Here is a 22,535-nt window from a genome sequence, read left to right on the forward strand (position 1 = left end):
CACTTCTTCAGCCTCGCGAGAATTTGGGCCCAGCCTTCCGAGGCCCCACCTCCTTCCGGCTCGCAGGCCGTACTTGTCCCGCCCACCCCGCCAGCCCAGTTCCGCTTCCGGTCGGCGGAGCGCTGGGCTGTGGGAAGTTGGCGCTGTGGTGGTCGCGATGGGGAAGTCGGATTTCCTTACCCCTAAGGCCATCGCCAACAGGATCAAATCCAAGGGGCTGCAGAAGCTGCGCTGGTATTGCCAGATGTGCCAGAAGCAGTGCCGGGACGAGGTAAGCGAGCCCGGGCTCACTCTTCTTACATTCAGTATTGGCTGCCGTTTTTTTGTAAAAGAGCTTTTTCTCATTCATTAGGGCTGTTTGGTTATCCTCACTTGTCATCTCCAAATGTGGTTCCTGTTGGAAAGAGAGGATAAGTGCTTACTTCCTTCCTCTAATCACCAGTTTTCAGAGTAGGACAGTTGCGGTGGTTCTGGCCTGTTTGGCTTCAGGTCTGTTCACGGCCCTTCTCTACCTGGGAGGGCAGCCTGGGGGCGGTGGAGCCGCCCTGTGAGCCCCCTGCCCTGTATTCTGTCTCAGTACTGGAAGACTGAGGGGGAGGAAGGTCAGAACTAGAGTATCCCCTCCTGCCCGCCCGCTCACTTGAATTTCTAGAATTTAATAACATTATTTTGTTTTCATTTTATTGATTTATTTGTCATTTACGGAAGGTGGTGCTGGTTTTTCATTTCTTGTGATACCAAGTTTTCTTTTAAGATGCATTTAAGTAAGAGGAATGGACAGGTAGTACACAGATGAGGAGGAGTTGTGCAAGTGGTCTGTGGATAATTACAGATTAGGAAGCTGCTCTAAGCAAGACTGAGTGTTGAATTGAGGACAGCTGCAGTGCGCCTGAGCAGAGGCAAAGGATAAGGGTTATTAGGAAGGCTGAGAAGGCTTAGTGATGGATGGAACGTGGAACGTGGATGCTGTCCTCGGTCCTGGCCTGGGTGCCGGTACAAGACAGTGCTGTACACTGAGCTGGATGAACAGGAGAGGAACGTTTTTCATTTCTTTTACTAGTGAAGAGTCAGGTTCAAAGGTTAAGTAGAATCAATACAAAGTCAAAACTTGTGTTTGTTTTTTATAGTCATCTGAAGAAGATACAGATTTAGTATGTTAAAATAGGTTTATGCAACAGTGTATTTTGCATAATGAGCTAAAGTATAGGAAAGTGAGTGAAAACAATTTCCTTAATGGAAATTCACTAATGACCCGTTTTTACTTCATTATATTCCTCAGGATGCTGGCATAACTCTGTATGAAGTAGGTGCCTGATAGGAATTTGTTAAATTGAGTAAAAAAAAAATGATACCACTCTTCAGTTGCTGGCCCTGTAGTTTTTCTCACCAATCTCTGTTTCCTAAAGCACTCTTTTTCTGTCTCTTTAATCTTCTGACTTTGATCAGCAGGGTTGCAAAATTCAACTTCATAAAAAAATTGTTTTTTTATGATAGGGTGCTTACAGCCAGTGGCATGATTATTTTCTTTTCTTTCTTTCTTCTTTTTTTTTTTTTTTTTTTACAATTTATCATCCAAGAGCAGCTTTTTAGGGTTTAATGAAATACTTGTATTTAGGGCCCATTACGATGAGCTAAGTCAGACTTTAACAACTACCTTTACATTTTTGTAGAATGGCTTTAAGTGTCACTGTATGTCCGAATCTCATCAGAGACAACTACTGCTGGCTTCAGAAAATCCCCAGCAGTTCATGGATTATTTTTCAGAGTAAGTAACTCAAAGACATCCTGACCTCGTAAGCGTTATTCAGTTGGACATTTAATAGATGCTCAATGCTTTATACATTGGAGTCTCTGTTTATTCCTTACATATTAACATGATAGCTATGTTATCTTTATGCTCAGTTTTTGTCTTCTTTTGATAATGTATCATGAAATGGAATTTAAAAAAAAAAGTATTTCTTATGTTTCAGTCTTTCCTTCCTTTCACTTGAAACACAGGAAAAAACTATTTTTCATTCTAAAACAATTGTGGCTAAGAGCACAGCTCTGGAGTCAGACTGCCTGACTTTACATCCTTCAAACCTAGGCTTCTGCACTCAGGAGCTGTGTGACTTTGGGTGAATTACTTGAGTCTTTCTGTGCTTTGGTCACCTCATCTGTAAGTATTGTATCTTCCAAGCATTGTGTTCCCTCATAGGGTTTACATGAAGATTAAGTGAGTTGGTACTTTTAAAGTGTTTAAGAGTGCCCCGTGCTCATCAGTATTAGCTGTTAATTCTTACTGTTATTGCTATCAATATTTAATCTTGCTTCTGTCTGTCTCTTTCTAAAGTTCTAGACCTTTTGATCTTAGGATTCGTTTATCCTCTTAATAATTATCAAAGGACCCCAAAGACTTGTTTATGTGGGTTATATCTATTGGTACTTGTAAATTAGGGATTAAATCTGGGAACTTAAAAAAAAATTATTTAGTAATTCATTTAAAATAACAATAATGAGCCTACTGTATGTTAAAATAAATATTTTAATGAAAAATAACTATATGTTCCCTCGAAAATGTGATATTGCGTTACATTTTTGTAAATCTCTTCAGTGTCTGACTTAATAGAAGATAGATTCTCACATCTGCTTCTGCATTCATTCTGTTTTGAAACGCTGCTTTGCTTGAAATATATAAAGAAAGTTCAGGATTTACATAGGTGTGGAGTTGGAAGTGGGGGGCATATTTTAATAGCCTTTTCACATAATTTTGGATATTCTTCTTTGATGCTACATCAAAACATGGTAGCGCGGTAATTTCTTAAAGGTTAGTTGCAATGTAGAATCTGAGACCGTATCAGCTAACTTTTTGTGCGCTATGACATTAAAATCCATTTGATCTTTCACTTTAAGTGCATTTTGTACCCATGCATGATTTTGTAACGTCACCTACCGGCCATTTGGAAAATATCAGTTCCCTAAGTTATGCAAGTGTTCTGAAAGTCAGAACAGTGATGCATTCTGTTATGCAAAATCATAAATCATATTCATTAATGTCAGCATCAACGTTGTCAGAAACGTCTGTAAGTATTGGGAAGTATGTCACAATCACGGCGACTGGGCACCAGGTGATACTGATGTTGCTGGTCTGGGGACCAGACTTTGAAAATTATCGTTCTCAATGCTGTACTGACCCCAAGATTATCTTTCTAAATCACAGATTTTCACAAGTCAATTCCTAGGTAAATTATTTAGTGCTTTTTTTATTGTCTCCATAAAACCCAACCTCTTCAGCTTGACATTTCAAGGTATTTCAAAAAGTATAAATAAATAAAGTATCACTTTATTTCCCAGGCACAACTGGTTTACCGAAATTCAAATTGTGACTTAAAAGCTCAGCTTTTATCATTAGTGACAAATACCGTCAGTTGTTTTCTTCGACATGACAGGCTCACCTTGTTTATTTTTGAGAAATTATCTACTGCACACTTAATTTGGAATAACTCTATATGTCTATCATTCTGTCAAGTAAAAACAGTGTTCCATCGTGGAGAAGATAGTCGGCTCACAGCTCAAACAGTAGCACAAATGCTTTTTCCTTAAGACAGTTATTGTACAGCAGGAGAAGTAGTTTATGATTATTTCATCACAGATGGTATTAAAAAGACATGTAATCAAAAGCTGAGGTTTAAGACAATTAGTAATACTGAGTTCTTGATGAAACTAGCGTTGGTTTTCACTGTGAGTGCCTGGGGTGGAGAACCCACTGACTGCTAGTAGAGACTGGTGTCCCTGCCCACTGCCGGGGCTCGGCGAGGATGCCACAGGCGCACCTCTGCCCCAGCTGGGAATGGCCTTCTCTCCCTCTTCACCTGTAAAAGTCCCATTTATACTTCACTGCGCATGCTAAAGACCACCTCCAGACATCTCTGGGCATCTCCTTAGGTCTTCCTGTGATCTTTTGTTATGTCTGTTTTTCAGTTTGGCTTCTGTTATGATTGTTTCTGCTAGATTGTAACCTCGGTCAGGATTTTTGTCTTACTCACTTATGTTTATCTGCACATGACACAGTGCCCTGCTCAGAGGGATACGTGAAGTTGCCGCCTTCAAGTGGGAAGGGCATTTTTGTTCCCATCACTGGAGTGGGATGGTTGTGGCACATTCAGTAGCACTGAGACTTCATGAAGGACGCTCTCCAAAGCTGTGTGGTCACTTTTGCTGTGCTGGCTTTGCCAAGACAGAAGGTTTCAACTCTAAACTGACTTTTAACTTTTAATTCTTGAAAGCTATAATCTTTCGGGATTCTTCCCTTGTTGAGCTTTTAAAGGTTCATAACAGGTGTTCACATAGATGTTTCATGTGTCATTTGGGCATTCAAACCATACCATGGCTTACATTTCAGGAAGGTGATGCTATGTATTTGTAGAAATTACCTTAATGCTTTCCTTGCTTTCTTTATTAGGGAATTCCGAAATGACTTTCTAGAGCTTCTCAGGAGACGCTTTGGTAAGCCTCTGAAGTGTTGTGCACATAACAACTACTTTGTAATCTCGTAATCTGCTCCGGATCAGCAGTGTCCTATCTGTCCTCAGGCACCAAGAGAGTTCACAACAACATCGTTTACAACGAATACATCAGCCACCGGGAGCACATCCACATGAACGCCACGCAGTGGGAGACGCTGACAGACTTCACCAAGTGGCTGGGCAGAGAGGGTGAGAAGGAGACACGATCTGAACCGTGGTTGTGTCGCTGCGTTGCAGGCAGAGTGGGTTGTCATGTTTTCTGCGTAAGTTTGTGGAAAATAAGAAGTGTAGGGCAATTAGAAACTGACAGAGAGGCGTGGTCTTCCAGGACTGATTTTGTGCACTGTGGCTGTGTAAGAATGTCCGCTGTGGTCCTTTGACGGTACGAAGATTTACCACTGAAGCGTCCGCGCATTAGGTTGAGGGTCCTTACCTGTCCTTTTCCATCCCCCTCCAACACACACACACACGCTCATTTCACTTTTGGAAACTTTTGTTATCCCTTTCTAAGGTGATTTTCTAAAAAATTTGCTGCCTCTTTTTCCATTTCTAATAAGATAAGAAGTTTGGGGAAAGAAAAGAGAAAGAAATTTCGTACCAAAGAATTACTTATTCAGTGTGTTTCTTTATCCATTTTGTTGGGGGTGTAATTCTTGCTTCGCAGAATATCATGCACTCTGCGGATGGGAAATACTTAGACACATTTGAATAATTACTGAGCAAGGTAATGCTTTTTTTCATGTGTTTCCCTTGTTTAAATATGTTGCCTCAGCCTAGCTAGTTGGAAAGCAAAATAAGAATTTTTTTCTGTTTAAAGAGAGATATTTTTCGTTTAAAATCTAAATTTTACGAGCTGTAAAATATGGAAAATTCATGTGCTGTATACATTTGTGTGTTTGAATGAGTGTATTTGAATGGATGAGTAACTAATGCAGACGTGGAACACACTTACATTTACTTTCAGCTTTGATTGTATACACAATTACTGTGTGTGTTACTTTTTTTAAGGCTTGTGCAAAGTGGATGAGACACCAAAAGGCTGGTATATTCAGTATATAGACAGGGACCCAGAAACCATCCGCCGGCAGCTGGAACTGGAGAAAAAGAAGAAGCAGGACCTTGATGATGAAGAAAAAACTGCCAAATTTATCCAAGAACAAGTGCGAAGAGGCCTGGAAGGGAAAGAGCAGGTGGGCATCACCATTGTATTCCTTTGTGAGATCTTATAAGGGCATTAGCTAAAAAAATAATTTAGCTAGATCTCGAGTTCATCTTTTTTTTTTATTAGTAGAAACAGCTATTGACATCATTTATCAAATACTTAATGTGGCAGGGACTATGTGGAGTGTCTCCTTTGTACACTTAATCCTTATCACAACTCTAAATACATACATGATTAAGCCTTCGGGGAGGCGATGAGATTGACCAAGAAGCCAAGGCTACTGGGGGCAGAGGTGGATGTTACATGCAGTTCTTTGAGTTAGTCTGACCACTAAATCGTCCCACAAGAGAGAAAGGTTTTACTTTTGAAAGTAATCCTCTAGCTAAGAGTCCTAAAGTTTATTGCTTTATGTTGTTGCTTTCTGCCTAGACTGTAATAGAAGTGAAAATGTACGTGAACTTCTGGAGTTTGGTACAGAAAAGCTACTTCTTCCCCCAGTAGAATAATTCCCCACTGGAGAGTATCTGCAACACGTGTCATCTGTCAGTATCTTAACCGTTTAGTCATAATTCAGGACTACTGAATATTAATAAGAAATGCATTGTGAACCAAACCTTCAACCTCTTTTTTTTTTTTTTAAGGAAGCCCCTATTTTTACAGAATTAAGCAGAGAAAATGATGAAGAAAAAGGTAGTTTTACTTTTCTTTCTTCCTTTTAAAATATGGATGCTTTTGTACTGGCTTTGCCAAAAAACTACCAAGTTTGGGAGCAAGATGTGGTATCTGTCTGGGGGAGGAGGGGATAGCTGGATAGGTTGGTGGGTAGAGTTCATGCTTAGCATGCACGAGGTCCTAGGTTTAATCCCCAGGACTGCCATTAAAATAAATAAGTAAATAGATAATCCTAATTACCTCCTCCCTCAAACACACATACGTACATACATAAATAAATAAAATACGTGTTAGCTGTCTGGATGCACTGTTCTCATCAATAAATGAAAAGGTGATAATAATGAATTGGATGGGATGCCTTCAGCAACAAGTAACAAGACTGAATAAAATCAGTATAAACCTGGAGGAAGTGTCTTTCTGTACCAAGAGTCCTGGACGTAATGTCATTCCAGACGCCATCCTGTGCAGCAGCTAGACACGAGGTGGCTGCCAGCGCTTTCAGCCATCGTATGAGACCCAGCGCTGTCCGCAGGACGACAGAGAGCGTCTCTCTCTTCTGGAGTCCCTCGTGAACAAGGGAACTTCCCCTAGAAGACACTCTTCCCACCTGCAGGCTTCCTTTTGAATGTCCTTGGCCAGACTGTATCCCACGTCCACCTCAAAAATAATCATTGGAAAAGGGGTTATTTTGATTGGTTGAGACCAAAGAACCTTACTGATCACCTCCCGTGGTCCCATCACCTTGGGCATTGGGTTTGCAACACTTGAATTCACCGGGGACACAAACCTTCAGACCATAGCATCCTCCAGGCCATGTGTGCGGGGTATGGACATCTAAACAAAACTGGATTCCTGTAACCCCGGGGAGAGGGGGCTGTGGAGTGGGCAAGCAGCCCAGGCCGGCTGCCACATCGTATGACGGTCTTTCCCAGCTCTGTGGGCACTGGTCCAGGCTGTTTTACAGGACTTTAGGGTCTCTGGGCAGGAGCATTCCAGCTCTCATTTGTTCAGATGTCCATGGATTTCTATATGGGTGCATTGTGGTATTTATCTGATGTTTTATTACAGTTTTCCTGAAATATATATGAAATACCAATTCTTCTCTTGCAGTTACATTTAATTTGAACAAAGGAGCATGTAGCTCAGCAGCAACATCTAAATCAAGGTGAGCTCCAGGAACAGGGGTCTTAGAACTCGAGCATTTTTGTGTCTGTCGATTACTGCATTTTAAAAGGTGCAGTCTTGTGCATTAATTTGTTTCTGGTTGCTCTTACCTTTTTTTGTTTGTTTCTTCTTTGATGGTCGATTGTTTTATTTTCTTAGGACATATAATTGGTGGTGAGAATGTAACATGGTACCGCTGCTGTGGAAAATAGTACATCGGTTCTTAAAAAAATTAAATGCATAATTACCATACATTCCAACAATTCCACTTCTGGGTAAATACTCAAAGGAAATGAAAGCAGGGACTTGGATGGATATTTGTACACCAGTGTTCAAAACAGCACTATTCACAAGAGCCAAATAAGAAAAAAAAATTACACGAGGGTTCCAGTTATTCCACATTCTCTCCAACACTGGCTATTTTATATATATATATTTTATAATGGCCATTCTAATGAATGTGAAGTAGTATTTCATTGTGGGTTTGATTTGCATTTCTCTGATGATCAGTGATGTTAAGCATCTTTTCCTGTGCCTTTTGGCCATTTACGTATCTTCTTTAGAGAAATGTCTACTGCCTGTTTTTTAATTGGGTTTGTTTTTCATTCATTTTAATTTTAAGAAAAGTATCTAACAGCTTTAAATAAATTAAAGCTTCCAAGCTGAGACAGATACCAAAGTACTGAATAATTTATCAGTGTGTTTGATGGCTCACTGTTGATGAGATTTGAGGAATCATGGAGAATGTGAGAAGACTCAGAAAGCAGAAAAGTAAGCAAATATTTTTTCCAAAAGTGGAGAAAAATCTTCCAAGAAACAATAGTAGCAAGCTGGTATTACTGATTACGATAGAAAAGAGGTAGTTTGTGAACATGTAAGGAGGAAGCAATTGCTAGGCCCCCAAATCGCCAGTTAAATCGTAGCTTCCCCTCTGCTAGGGTTATCAGAGCCTGTTTGCAGAGACTTATTGTGGTTGATATGACCCAGAATTACTGCTAAATTCGGTGGATTCCTAGCTCAAAGTACATTTAAATATAAAGAATATTTAAGTAGCACATTGAAGAGTGTGTCTGGACTGAATCTGTTCACAACCAATGTATATTATTTACAGTTGTCACAAACTTCAGAACTTAAAAATATGTTCAGAGGATTGAATTATGGGACAAAACCCAGTAAGTGAAATTTCACAAGGGTAAGAGTAAAGCCTTACACTTAGATAGAAAGGCTTCATTGAAGACGGAGTAGGGGCGTCCTGACCTACAAACCCTCACATACGAAGCCAAGATTTCGGCTGACTGCCAGCTGCACTGGGAGCCCTTGCAGTAATTCAGCTGCTAATAAAGCTCTTGCTGCCTTTAAATGCCTTGAGAAAAAAGTCCAAATAATGGAACATAATAACTCCATTGTATTTTCTATTAATCACACTTTTTTTCATGTTTAACTCCATGTTAACTTTGTGCAAATGTGTATTCTTTGTTTCATATTTTATCAGTATGACAGATTAAATAATGGGACTGGTAGGATTCAGTTAGTCAGCAAATTAATGGAGCATCTGTTTTATCTGCGTCACAAGATAGTTACTGCTACTTTACAGGGAAAGTATATACATATATGTCTGGTCTCCCCCTCCTGTGAGAGAGGAGGCGCATATACAAATGGTCATATACAGGGCGGAGTGGGGTGCTTGCCCCAAAGTGCTGTGGTCACTCAGAAATTGACAAGATCCAGGAAGCGTCATGAAGAATAGATCTTAAAGAATTTCGACAAGTAGAGATAAAAGGAGAGACTATTTTAGGTATAAAAGGGGCATGTGCAAATTTGCAAAGGCTTGGAGCATAGGACGTGGCTCAGTCAGTAGCCAGTTGTTCAGAATGACAGGTGCACATTATAAATCCAGGACGGCACACTGGGGCCAGCGGTGACAATTTTCTATTAGCCATAAAATATTTAGAATGTACACCATCGACTCTAGGCAGTTGGGAGCAATAAAAAAATTTTATTTGAATTTTGAGATCTTCACTTTAAAAAAATAGAACTGACAGCAACGTGCTGGACGTCCACCAGCCAGTTTACAAACATCTTCCTTAATCCTTGCAGTCGAGCTGGAGTTGGATCACACTGTTAACCCCATTTGTAGATGAAGAGCTGAGCCCGGGAAAAGTTAACTGCTCAAGGTCCCGGCAGAAATAGGATCAAACCTTGGTGGCCCTAGCCCTGGAGCTGTCATCACTCTGCCGCGCTGGTGCCCTGGCACTGACTGCAGGGCTGAGGGGCAGGGAGGGTCACGTGTTCTCGTGGTGCTCCCAGGCCTGTAAGTGGCAGACGCGTCTTCCATTGTTTTGACTAATCTGCTGTAGGTTAACCACAGAGCAGATTTCTTCTGTGTTGCTCTTTTTGCACATTAGAAAGCCTACGTCTTTTTTAAAATTCTTTTTGTTGAAGTATAGTCGGTTTACAATGTTGTGTTAATTTCTGGTGTACAGCATAGTGATTCAGTTATGTGTGTGTGTGTGTGTATTCCTTTTCATAGTCTTTTTCATTATAAGCTCTTACAAGTTATTGAATAGAGTCCCCTGTTAGAAAGCCCACGTCTTTGCACTGTTTTTGTGAACAGCATGATTCTTCTTCCCGTCAGTTCTTTGGGACCAAGTGCCCTGAAGACAATAGGAAATGCAGCATCAGTGAAGCGAAAGGAGTCTTCCCAGAGCTCAGCTCAGTCAAAGGAGAAGAAGAAGAAGAAATCAGCGCTGGACGAGATCATGGAGGTACACTTCATGAACTGCCCCTCAGCCCCAGCTGGCAGGGGAATGACGCGCTTCAAGCCAAGGGAACTTGGTTTCACCACTTGTGAGATGAATGTGTTCGTGCTAGATTAGGGGAAGAGCCTGGGTGCTCCCATCTGAATAGGGGTGGAACCTCCCTAAATAGGGTTATTTTCCTGTCTCAGGTGCTGCCTTCGAAGCTCTCCCTGACGTTATGGTCGGTAGAGTTCATTTAGGGGGACTGCGGTGGGAACTGAAGCCAGAAATGAAAACTCTGTTGCCCACCGGTGGCTCCGTGAAATTGGCATCCCCCTCAGAACCCCCACCAACCTGGGCTCTCTGAGCGCCTCTGACTTCCACTTACCACCTCCCAGCCGGGGAGGGAAAGCTCCGACACGTTTTTATTTGGTTTAACCCACTGGCCAAGTTTGTATGATGAGTCATTAAAAACCTAGGGCGATCCTTTTGCTCTAAATTCACCTGAAATTCTAGAGTAGCTCTGTGGAAGGTTCTTAATATATTCCTAAGTACTCCTCCCTCCCTTCCAACACTGAGCCTTCCTGCATCAAAACGGTTATGAAATAAGTAGACAAGATGAAGAGAAAGGATAAATGGATGCCCTGTGCTGTCATTCCCTCTAGTCTCCTCATCCCGTCTCTTCATCTGTGAAGGGACAGGAGGCGACTGTTCGGTCTTCCCTGTCACAGTCCTCACATGGTGCAGGGCAGTCAGAAAAGCTTCAAGCATAACGACGTGTGTACTAAACTGTGGGATGTGGTCACTCCAGCACTCAGTGATCACTGAGCTGCCCTTCCATGCTGGGCGTCGTGCGAGGTCCCACGTCTGTAGAGTAGGGAGGAAAACACTGTCCCTGCGTGTCACGGAGCTTTTAGTCTAGCAAGGGGGACATTCCGAGGCCAAGTGGACCAGTGGCTGAGTAATTACAAAATGCTAAGTGCTAAGGAGCTGGGTCTGAGGGCAGGGAGTGGGGAGATCGCTTGTGAGAAGGTGCCAGGGCGGAGGAGAGCTCTAGTTGAAGCCTCCCGAGGAGAGGCCCCCGTGGCCGGAGCACGGTGAGCACCAGAGAGGCAGCACTGGGAGCTGGGGAGAGAAGTGGGGGCGGCACCATAGGGTCTTGTAGGCCGTTGTGATTTAACTCAAAGTGAAATGGAAATCCAGGTCTGCCTCCTCGGAATATAATACATGCCAGACTTAGAAGATTCTTTGTTCACATTGGAAAGTTGGAGGGACTAAAGTGATGTTTTGAATCAACCAGAGAATTACCTTGTCCAGCCCCTTTCAAAGTTGGCCCTTCAAGCTAACTTTAAGCAGTTGAGGAAGATAGAGGCGTGAGATACGACCAGACCGGCCATCAGCGCGTTTCCCTTTTGGTCGCCCTTTTATTTTCATCTCTCTTGGCTGTGTTTTTCTTCCCCTCCATTCACAGGCTTTATTACCCTTATCAAACAGGGAAGCTCTTTGCAGGCAAACTGCAGGCCCAGTTTGTGTGCTCAGTTGGTCCAGAAGAGTTAAGTTTTTACCCCCCCCCCCCCCCCCCCCGAGAACGCTGCCTGTTTTCCAGCCCATGACAGCCGCAGGGGAGCGAGCAGGGGTCGGGCCGGTGACGCTGGCAGGTGGCCTCGCGGCAGTGACCAGAGGGAGGCTGACTGCACTTACTTTCCTGGCCGGTTGACTTGCCTTTCACGTATTTTCTTAAATCCAAGTTCCTTTTTTTCCAATCAAAAACTAATTGCAAAAGATGTTGATTTATGTTTATCAGCACTTGCAAATTGTGTCGATCTTCTGCGAGGTGTGTTTTAGGGTGTTCTTTTGCTGAGTAGAATGTTATTTGAAATAAATTTAGGATTATAAAGAGGTAATTTTGTGAACGTCTTACGTGTTCCCCAGATTGAAGAGGAGAAGAAGAGAACTGCCCGAACAGACCACTGGCTCCAGCCCGTACGTATTCCGACGAGGCTGCTTAGGTTCTAAATGTGCTTTTAAGTGAATGATTTAAATAGCATTTGGTATAAATGACTGAATTTCTTAAATATATGTAAATTCTACAGATAGCTTTATAACTTTAATGCCTCTATAAGTATTGGTTGTACCCGTATTGGAGGGTTACATCAATTTCATGGACCGGTAACGTTCCTTGAGTTTAATGCTGAATTTGCTCGTAGATACCTTGAATTTAAGCCTGGAATTATTTTCAGTAAGAATACCTAGTCAGGTACTTTGTTGAAAAAAAAGGTTTTAATTATCCAAATTCAAGGAAAGCTTTGTATTTTATTGATTGTTTATTATTGCTTTTTTTAAAAATTTTTTTCTTAATCTAATTTTCTAAACTTTAAAAAAAATTTATCAAATGAAAGATTCTTTAAATTCTACAGTGCTTTCCAATTTTCAAAAGTTTCACACATAATTTCAGGTAATCTCATAATAACTTTTTTCCCCAAACTCTTTATTGCCCCTCCCCGTTCCCTCTCCCCACTGGTAACTGCTAGTTTGTTCCCTGTATCTGTGAATCTGCTTCTTTTTTGTTTTATTCACTAGTTTGTTGTATTTTTTAGATTCCACATATAAGTGATGTCATATAGTATTTGTCTTTCTTTGCCTGATTTATTTCACTTCATTGCTTATTTTTGTAAGATAACAATTTCATAATAATTTTAAACATTTAAATATTTTTAAAAGTTATTATTTATTGCTGCTCTGTTTCGAACTTACTGAAGTGTGAAGTTTTCAGAAAGCCTGCAGGGTGTCTTAGTTATTCTTAAAGGAGCTGTTTGATCACAAGGCTACTCTTAAACATGTTATTCTGCTGTTAGATATCCTCCCCTGCAAAGTCCTTACTAAATGTTTGCTAACGTAATTTTTATCCTGGTTTATTGAAGTCCGTCTAGTACCTCTGTTGTATCTGCTTAGTGTAGCAAGTGCAGGATCCTTGTGGTGACTATGACATTGTCAGGTGATTTAATTGTCATCGTCAACCATTCAACAGCTAATTCAAATCAGGAAAATAGCAGCAGAGAAGCAAACTCAGAGTGCACTCATACACAGTCAGCTCAGGTCTCTCTTCCATTTGAGAATGAGATGCTCGGAAGAACTGTACTGTCAGCAGGAGCTCATCTGGAGGAGTCCTGCCTGTGTCGGAGATTCAGAGCAACATCAGGAGAGAAAACGTTGTGGGAAGTGTCGGCCTTCCTTAGCTCAAAGCCTCCATTTTCTTGCAATTCCCAGCAAGGCTCTTGCCTTCTGCGTGTTCATCAGTGGTGAACACCAACATAATAGAGTATCCTTGACGCTTTTCACTCCTTGAATGCAGAGAAAGAAGGACGCTATCTCTGAAAGCCCTGGATTAATAAAGCTGAGATTGGAGGATAAAAGTTTCCTAGATTCCAGGAAACCTTCTGTGTGGAAATCAGCCACAACATATGAATTTTTTCCCCTTGGTAACCATGTTGAATAAAAACAGAAAGAAGGAATGGGAGATTACTGAGGAAATGTTTTGTCATTGTTGGGAAGGCTTACGAATCCGAAATGTCTTATTTAGCAAAGCAGCGAATGTTTTAGTATGATTTTTGGTGAAAATGGTTTAAAATGAAGGATTAAAAGGGGAAAGATAATTTATGTCTTTCCTTCCGTCTTTATTTTTTTCTTATTTCCTAGGAAATTGTAGTGAAAATTATAACCAAAAAACTTGGAGAGAAATATCATAAGAAAAAGGGCATTGTGAAGGTAAGGGCATGAAGTTACGGATGGAACTGGGGAAGGAGCTGGCGGGTGGCTAAGGAACGTCATTTTGATATTCCTTAAAAATCAAGTCCCAGTGCAGAAACAGTGTGTCTGAGGTTCTTGAGGATTCCATAAAAGGAAGGCCGAATTCACAACTGTCGGAGAAATATTTCATTTCTAGTCAGAGTTTATACTTGGCCTTGGTCTGCTTTCTTACTGGAGCTAATAGTGTATCTAAAACCCAGTGCCGCCTCCTAGAACACTCAGCGTGTACGCCTTGCTAGCCAGTGAGATGCGTTCTCTTTGTTAATGGTGGACAGTGTAATTATGCCCCCGCTTCCAAGGAGGACTTCCTTATGTTTTGCCCAAAAGACTGTCATTAGACCACTTGAGGGTTTTAAAATTTAAAAATCGACACTCTGCTCCTTTCCTTTCTTTTGCTTTTCCTAAAGATGGTTTCACGCTAGCACCCAGCCTTGTGCGTGTGTAACTTGCCCTTCTGCTGGACTTGAAATGAGGCAGAGCTGTCCCTCTCACTGTATTTCTTAAAGTCTTTTTTCTGAGATCATCAGTCTTTTCTCCCCAGATGAATACCCTAGCTTTGAATTGAGTTCTTCAGGAACCACAGACTGAGCGCTCGCCCACGGCCTCTAGGAAGGGAACTTTGAGGAGTTGCTCTGAAATGAGTTACTTTTACCTTTTGGTTAGAATTGCATCTGTTTTTCATTTATTTATTTCTGCCCTTTGGGATTTGTGTTCGCATCTCTCTTCTATTATAAAAGTGTTGGTTTTACATGATAGGAAGTAATTGACAGATACACAGCTGTTGTAAAGATGATTGACTCTGGAGACAAGCTGAAGCTCGACCAGACTCACTTAGAAACAGTAATTCCAGCACCAGGTAAACCTTTCTGCAGACCTTTGAATGTGTGTCCCATCGAAATAAGTGACTCTGTTCTTAAAACCATAGCTATTGACATTGCTTGGTGGTTATAGATACGAGGTATTTTTAGAAATATATCCTTGCCAGCATGACCAATCCCTGTTTGACTTGGCAACGTGGTAGTTTACCAGTCCTCTGAGAAAGCTGTTTTTGTGACATGAATAAATTTTCCCTTCCTAGAATGTTTGCTTTTTATTTCCTCCAGAAGCAAATCACAGACATACCTGGATAAAGTCCGTCATATTAGGATTACTACTAATACATTTGTTTAGCTACTTGAGATGGTAAAGTAAAAACCAGTATTATTTTGCTTTTCCTTTTCCTTAATTGTCCTCCAGCTGGGTGCTTCCACACGCATAGTGTGAGTGCTGCCGGGGTTGGGGGTTTGCCTCTGACCGGAACCCTTCGTGCAGTTGCACTGCTGGCACAGCGAGAATGTTAAGTCTCTAAAACTTCTGTGTATCAGATCCCGTGTTCTTTCTCCCTAAAATAAAATTCACTTTATGGATTAGAAATTGTGGGCTTTTTTCCAGCTATAATGAGGTGTCCTTGACATACACTGCGTCTGTATAAATTATGTTAATTTGATGTTTCAGCACGCGCATAATGCCGTGAAAGCCGTCCCTGCAGTCCGTTAGTGAAAGAACCCATCACCCCCAAAATGTCCTCAGTTCCCTTTATGATCCTTCGTTCCCCACTCCGTTCCTTCCTCCACGTCCCGCAGGCAGCCACCAGTCTGCTTTCTGTCACCGTAGATTAGCTCCCATGTTTCTAGAATTTCTATAAGTAAGTCGTACTTGTGTCCTAAGTTTCTATCTGATTTCTTTCGCTAAGTATATTATTTTGGATTCATCCACGTTGTCATGTGCATCTGTAATTCATTCCTTTTTATTCCTGAGTATTTTTACTCTGTGGACGCACCACAGTGTCCTTACCCAGTCACCTGCCTATGGACACTGGGGTTGTGTAGCAGCTTCTGGCTGTTACAAATGAAGATGCTAAGAATATTCACGTCCAGGTCTTTGTATGGATAGATGGTTTCTGTTGGGACAATTCTTAGAAATAGAATGACTCAATCAGATGGTAAGCGTGATGTTTACATTTTTATGAAACTGCCAACCGTCTTAGGATTTTACAAAGAGAGAAATGAAAGTAAGCTGAAGTTGTTCTGATTATGTCTGGGCTCTGGGACACAACCTCCAAGAACCGTCCGCACCTTGCAGTCTAAGATTTAAAACATCCCTTTGACAAACAAGCGGGAAAAATGAGTCTCGTACTGCCATAGTAATCAAAGTAACTACAAGCTATACTTCAGAATCTTACAAATATTAAATGACTAAGAACTTCTTGAGGTGGGGTGGGGATAGAGCTCAGTGTAGAGTGTGTGCTTAGCATGTGTGAGGTCCTGGGTTCCATCCCCAGTACCTCCATTAAAAAATAAATAAACCTAATTACCGCTCCGCCCAAAAAAAATTGTAAAAAAGGAACTTCTAAGAGAAGGGTTTTGTTTTCCATTACGTTGATTCAGTGTAACTGCATTTGACTGTAAGATGTAGATAAGAAAGCAGATGAAACTGGACATTTTCTTTGTATTAAGTGTTAACTGTTTTCTGTTGTAGGGAAAAGAATTCTTGTTTTGAATGGAGGCTACAGAGGCAATGAAGGCACCCTAGAATCCATCAATGAAAAGACGTTTTCAGCTACTATAGTCATTGAAACTGTAAGTGTATTTACACAAAGACAGAAATGTCAGAGTGCTTTTAAAATGTGCCATGTGTTTCTTTCACTGGATTGGTGTTTTATTTTAGAGTTTGGGTTTTCTGTTTGCCCTCCCTCCTACTCGGAAGTCTATAAGCTTATTTCCTCTAATAACTGACATCGCTGGAGCGTTTTATTTTCTGATTACAAAAGAAATGCCGCACATTGTCTTCATCTGTTCAGGCTGCTGCAGCAAAACCGAAGGGTGGAGGGAGCTTGTAAACAGCAGAACTTTATCCCTCACGTTCCTGGAGCTTGAAGTCCAAGATCAAGCACAGGCGGATTTGGTGTCTACGCAGGTCCTCGTTCCTGGTTCAGGGGTCCCCACGTGGTTGAAGGGGCAAAGGAACACCCTGGGCTCCCCCTTAAGGGCACTAATCCCCTTCCCGAGGGCCCTGCCTCATGACCTCGTACCGCTCCAAGGCCCCACCCTGACGCCATCACTTTGTGGATACATTGGACGAATTTGGGGAGGAACTCAGGCATTCAGCCTGTAGCAATGTTCTTGTATAAAAAAGCTGAAAACTACAGTTTAAATAATCTTTTAATTAATCCATAATCCCCCAGGCGAATGATAACCTCCATTCACATTTTGGTCTGTTTTTTCCCCAGCCTTTCTGTTTCATAAAAGTGTATATGATAGGGATAATTTCACTTCCCAGTTTCCCCCTCACGTCTAACGTGGAGCTCAGTCTGCCGTAGTGTGATCAGCGGGGAATGTATGGTCACAGCTGATCAGGGAGAAGCCACAGAGGTCAGCAGTTTTTTTAATGTCCTTTTTTCATAAAGGATGTAAGGTAGGAGAGATCAATGAAGTAGTTAATTTAAAGAGCTCTAATGATTAGGTAAAATTGCTTACTGATCTAGAGCTGACAGCTCACTGACAGGTCTGCGCGTGAGGATGCGTGAGGCCTAAGCTGTCTTCAGAAGGAGGGTCTGAAACACGTGTCTCCTAACTGCCTGATTCTTTTTAGACCCCTGAACTACTGCACTGTGTGTCTGTCTCTCTAAACGTGGGGTTTTTCCCTCCGCTACAGTAAGTTTTGATGTTTAGGGGAACAGGAGACTTCCTGAAGAGCTGATGAAAGCTGTGGGCTCTCTCCAAGAACTCGCACATGAACTGCCCGCTTTGCTGTGTTCTCTTTAAGGAGCTCACAGGTCCCCAAGCCCGTCTGTGAGCTGGCCAGGGAACATGTACCTCAGAAGGGCTTTCTAGAAAAATCGTTTAGGTCCTTATTTGAGAGAAATCCCATTTAAGTAAATAAAGCATTTTTTTCCCATCCCTGAAAATACTAACCTAATCACCAACTAACACAGACTCGGGGGGAAAAAAGGAACAGGGAATGCCACTTGTCACTGAGGAATTTATTAATCTGACTAAATGAACAACGTTTTTTAAAATCAGTTTTTCTCTGATTTAATCAGCATTAGATCATGGAAGCTTTCTATTTCCCTGGCAGCTTGAACCTTCTCCACTTTTTAATTTCATGATAATATCCAACTTAGATCCCGCTTCATGCTTTACTCTAAGGGAAGCAGCATAGTCTAGGTTCCATCCATGCCTTTGCGTCACAGTCTGTGTGATTTCGGGCGCTGATTCTCCCCTGACTCCCCATAAACCCCCAGTCCCACCTTCTCCCTCGCGCTCTCACTGCCACAGTGCTGTGCTGACACAGAACCTCACAGGGGGTCCGCACGAAAGCCTTTCGGGTTGATTGCCAAGCAGTGTGGACTTTTGGGAGAGGAAACCCATGTGCTAATTTTTAAATTTTTTTTCTTTTTCTTTTGCAGCCTGCCTCCATTAAAAAAAAAAAATCTGTGTTTGTGTATATCAGTCAGTCTGTCTCCTATGTCCCCATGTTTTCTCCAAGTCAATGCCCTGAAAAACATTAACCTTCAAGTGATTTTTTTCTATTTTTATCATTTCTGGCATCTTAAATTTTAGTATCAGTATTATAATACTTGAAATTTACACATTTATTAAGTAGATTTTTAAAGTAGCTCACAAATTGTTCAAAACCAACCTCAGCTGGGTAGGTATTTGCCCAGTTAACCCAAATGTCTGGCTCCCTTCTGAATCCTCTGCTTGGCATTCTTATCATAAAGGTGCAATTGACCTTCAGCCTTTAAACTTGATAATGAAAGAGTCAACCTGGTCACACTTTATCTGGGAACTCGCTTCCTTTATATGTAATTGTTGTTGTATATTAAAAGAAAGAGGTTTTTTAAAGCATTTTGTAAAGGAGGGTGTGATTCTCAGTAAAAAATGTTAACATCTCAGTCCGGGGTTAGAGTCATCATCATCTTTTTATATTTCACAAGGGAGGGAACCAGCTTTTCAAATTTTAGCCAAAAGCTCTGACATGAAGCGTTGAGAACCACTGTGCTCACGTCCACGTCCTGCTTCGGGTGTCGTTCTGAGCATCTGTGTGCTCACTCACGCATGTGTCCCAGCAGGCCCGCCGGGTAGGCACTGTCAGTGTTCCCTGCTGGGATAACGGGGCACCGAGGGCTTGAGCCACCTGCTGGGGGAGGGATTTGAACCTGGGCAGTCTGGGTCCCATGCCCATGTTCTTAGCCTCTGTGCTCCCAGGCTGTATCTGCTTTTATGACAGGCGTCTTCTTCCATTCACCCAGTATTCCCCTTGCCCTTTTTGTTGGAAATGAAGGGGTAAAGAAAAGATATTTCTGGGGGAAGTTTATAGCTCAAGTGGTAGAGCACGTGCTTAGCATGCACGAGGTCCTGGGTTTAACCCCCAGTAGCTCCTCTAAAAATAACTAAGTGGATAAACCTAACTACCCCCTCAAGAAAAAAGACCAAAAAATTTTTTTTAAAATATATATATATATATTTCAGGTCAGACTCATTTTCTGTAATAAGACCAGCCTGTCACAGCTAAACTAGACAAACACGTCTGAGGGCGAGGATCTGTATTGCTTAAAACAATGGCCCTGAAGAAAAAGAAAGCCCCAGTCGAGGACAGCACAAAGTTAACGTCTTGTCTTAAAGTCCACATGGGCCTTCTCAGTGAGGGAAGGGCTTCTTTCTAAGTGGTGGTGTGGGAGTCCAGGGTCCTTCCAACTGTGGCTCCACCACCTTGAACCAGCGGCTTTGACAGCGCCCATGTCCCTGTGCTTCGGGTGGGCCTGCAGGTGGCACCCAGCCCTTTGCTCCCTTCCGTGGACCAGAGCTCCATCCTACAGCCACTCCCACCGGGAGAGCCAGGAAGTTAGCTTTATCCAGGAAGCAGAGAAGCAACTGACCGGCTAGCAGTTCTCTGCCCCCGGAAGCTAGAATTTCACACGTGTCACGTGTCATTGAAGAAAATACGGCCAGTTCTTGATGAAGACAGCATAGAAAACTATTTAGATTCACAGACGTGTAGGACTGTTGTTAGCTGCTTTGAGGTGTTTCAGGGATGTGGAAAAGGCAAATTTGTATCCAAAAGTGTACGTCCTTTCTTGTCTTGGAAGTATGTGTGTGTTTTTTAACCTTTTCTTCAATATTTTAATTTGTAGGGACCTTTAAAAGGACGCAGAGTTGAAGGAATTCAATATGAAGACATTTCTAAACTTGCCTGAGTTTGAAAATTTGTTAACAACACATTAAAATCTTAAAGCATCAAATTGGTGTTTTCCGAGGCATTACAAGGCTCTACTGTGTTAGGGTGTTTCTTTTGTATAAAATAGATGGATTTATTTAAATATTACTGTATAGTTGTTTAGCTAAACTTATAGAAAAATCTATGTCTCACGCAGTATCAAAATTCTGTAATTTTGCCCTTGTTGTTTTTGTTTCCTTTGTAATATTTCCTTGATGATTTTTTAAATCTTCATTAAAAGAACATTATGGTAAAGTGTTCTTATATAAGATGATTAAGAATCATACAGTTAGAGGAAATCCTTCATATACTCTGAACTTACATTTTCATCAGTGGTAGTGAAGTTGAATGATAGTTTCCCCCACTGTCAACATCCCACACATTTGTTACATTTGATGAACCTTTGTTGACACGTCATTATCAGCCGAAGTCCACAGTTCACCTTAGAGTTCACTCTTGATGCTGAACATTCTGTGGGTTTGGACAAATTTATGATGAAATGTATTCACCGTTACACAAAGTAGTTTCATCAGTCTGAATCCATCTACTCGCCCCCCACCCTGTCCCTGGCCTCTAGCAACCACGGGTCTTTTTCCTGTCTACGTGGTTGTGCCTCCTCAGGGATGTCTTACAGTCGGACTCACCCAGCGTGTTGCCTTTTCAGACTGGCTTAATTACATACACTTATGTTTCCTCCACGTGTCCTCTCATGGCTTGATGGCTCATTTCTTGCAAGTACTGAGTAACATCACAGTAGCTAGGTATACCTGTTTATTTCTCCGTTCACCTCTTGAAGGACATCTTGGTTGCTTCCAGGCTTCATCAACTATGAATAAAGCTGCCATAAACATCCATGTGCAGATTTGTGTCTAAACATGTTTGCAATGCATTTGGGTAAATGCCAAGGGGCATGATTGCTGGATTGAGTGGTAAGAGTGTCTTCCTTCCAAAGTGGCTGCACCATTTTGTATCCCCACCAGCAGTGAACGAGACTCCCTGTTGCTCCGCATCCTCACCAGCATTTGGTGGTGTCTTGATCTTGGCCGTTCTTGGAGGTACATAGCAGTATCTCGTTTTAATTTGCAGTCTGCTGACACAGGCTGCTAGCATCTTTCCATATGCTTATTTGCCATCTGTGCACCTGCTTTGGGGAGGTGTCTATTCAGGTCTTTTGTCTATGTTTACATTGGGTCATTCACTTCCTTACTGTTGAATTCTAAGAGTTCTTTGTATATTTTGGATGACGGTCTTACATTAGGTATGTCTTTTGTAAATATTTTCTCCCTGTCTGTAGCTTCTTAGTTTCTGGAAAGCTATTGTTTTTCACCAACTTGGCTTGTGATTGTGTCAAGTTATTGGCATTAATGCCCTGGGAAACCAAATTCCTTGAGTTTTCCTCATTGGGAGTGCCACTGGACCCCATTCCCTCGTGTGCTTATTGTCCGTTTGTGGATTCTAACTGCCTGTCAGTTTTTATTGATGTGTTTAAGTAAGTCTGTTTAACAGACATTTACTGAGTACCTCCAGTCAGTAAGCCATTGCAGTAGCTGCTAGAGATGGAAGAGGGAACAGCAGAGGCAGACGTAAGATGGGTGTTGGGAGGGGACTGCCGATGTTCAATGAATTAACATTCAAATGAACTGACTGGCCGATAAAGAGAAATTTTTGCTGATCGGAAGTAGCCACTTAAAAACCCGCCCTGATCTTGCTGCACCCCAGTGAGAGACCAGTAGCTGATGCCTCAGTTCCAACTTTGGCAAAATGGAATCACGAGATTAGAATGAGGCTCAGCGTTGATTGTAAGTTAGTCGTTAGGTTGAAAGAAGTGACCCCAGAAATGTTAACTGGAAACTGAATCATTACGCCAGGAAAAGGAGCCGTCATCGATTCGTCTTTCTTTCACATGGATATTTCAGAAAAAGTGACCAACATAGACTTTGCCAGTGTGAAAAGGCATTAAGAAAAGGAGAACAGTACTAAATTGTTACATCATATAAGTCCTTTTATGTATCTAGGCAGCCAGGTAGTTCTTACTTTGCGCTCGCCAGGGCTTCGGAGTCACATACGTCTCTTTCGATTGGGATAAAGCACAAGAGAAGATCCCCCTTTTTAGGGTATCAAGTGGTCCTTTAAAGCATGTAGAATGATTTGCAAAAGACCTCATACCAGTAGGTGCAAAAACTACTGATTTATAATTCACTTTTAGTACACATCGAGATACTCTTTAGT

At 41.8% G+C, this 22,535-nt stretch overlaps 1 protein-coding gene across 1 annotated transcript; it reads left to right on the plus strand.

Moving 5' to 3' along the window:
- The first annotated feature begins 92 nt into the window (after nucleotides 1-92).
- On the plus strand, nucleotides 93-21,158 carry KIN (Kin17 DNA and RNA binding protein). Its single transcript, XM_074358067.1, has 13 exons — nucleotides 93-271; nucleotides 1,671-1,765; nucleotides 4,442-4,485; nucleotides 4,572-4,694; nucleotides 5,514-5,695; nucleotides 6,309-6,357; nucleotides 7,450-7,504; nucleotides 10,139-10,268; nucleotides 12,174-12,224; nucleotides 13,938-14,006; nucleotides 14,805-14,904; nucleotides 16,566-16,666; nucleotides 20,224-21,158. The coding sequence occupies exons 1-13, from the start codon at nucleotides 158-160 to the stop codon at nucleotides 20,284-20,286; spliced, it is 1,176 nt and encodes a 391-aa protein (XP_074214168.1). The 5' UTR covers nucleotides 93-157; the 3' UTR covers nucleotides 20,287-21,158.
- Nucleotides 21,159-22,535: the final 1,377 nt, after the last annotated feature.

Source organism: Camelus bactrianus, chromosome 35 (genome assembly GCF_048773025.1).
Source record: "Camelus bactrianus isolate YW-2024 breed Bactrian camel chromosome 35, ASM4877302v1, whole genome shotgun sequence".
Lineage (NCBI taxonomy): Eukaryota > Metazoa > Chordata > Mammalia > Artiodactyla > Camelidae > Camelus > Camelus bactrianus.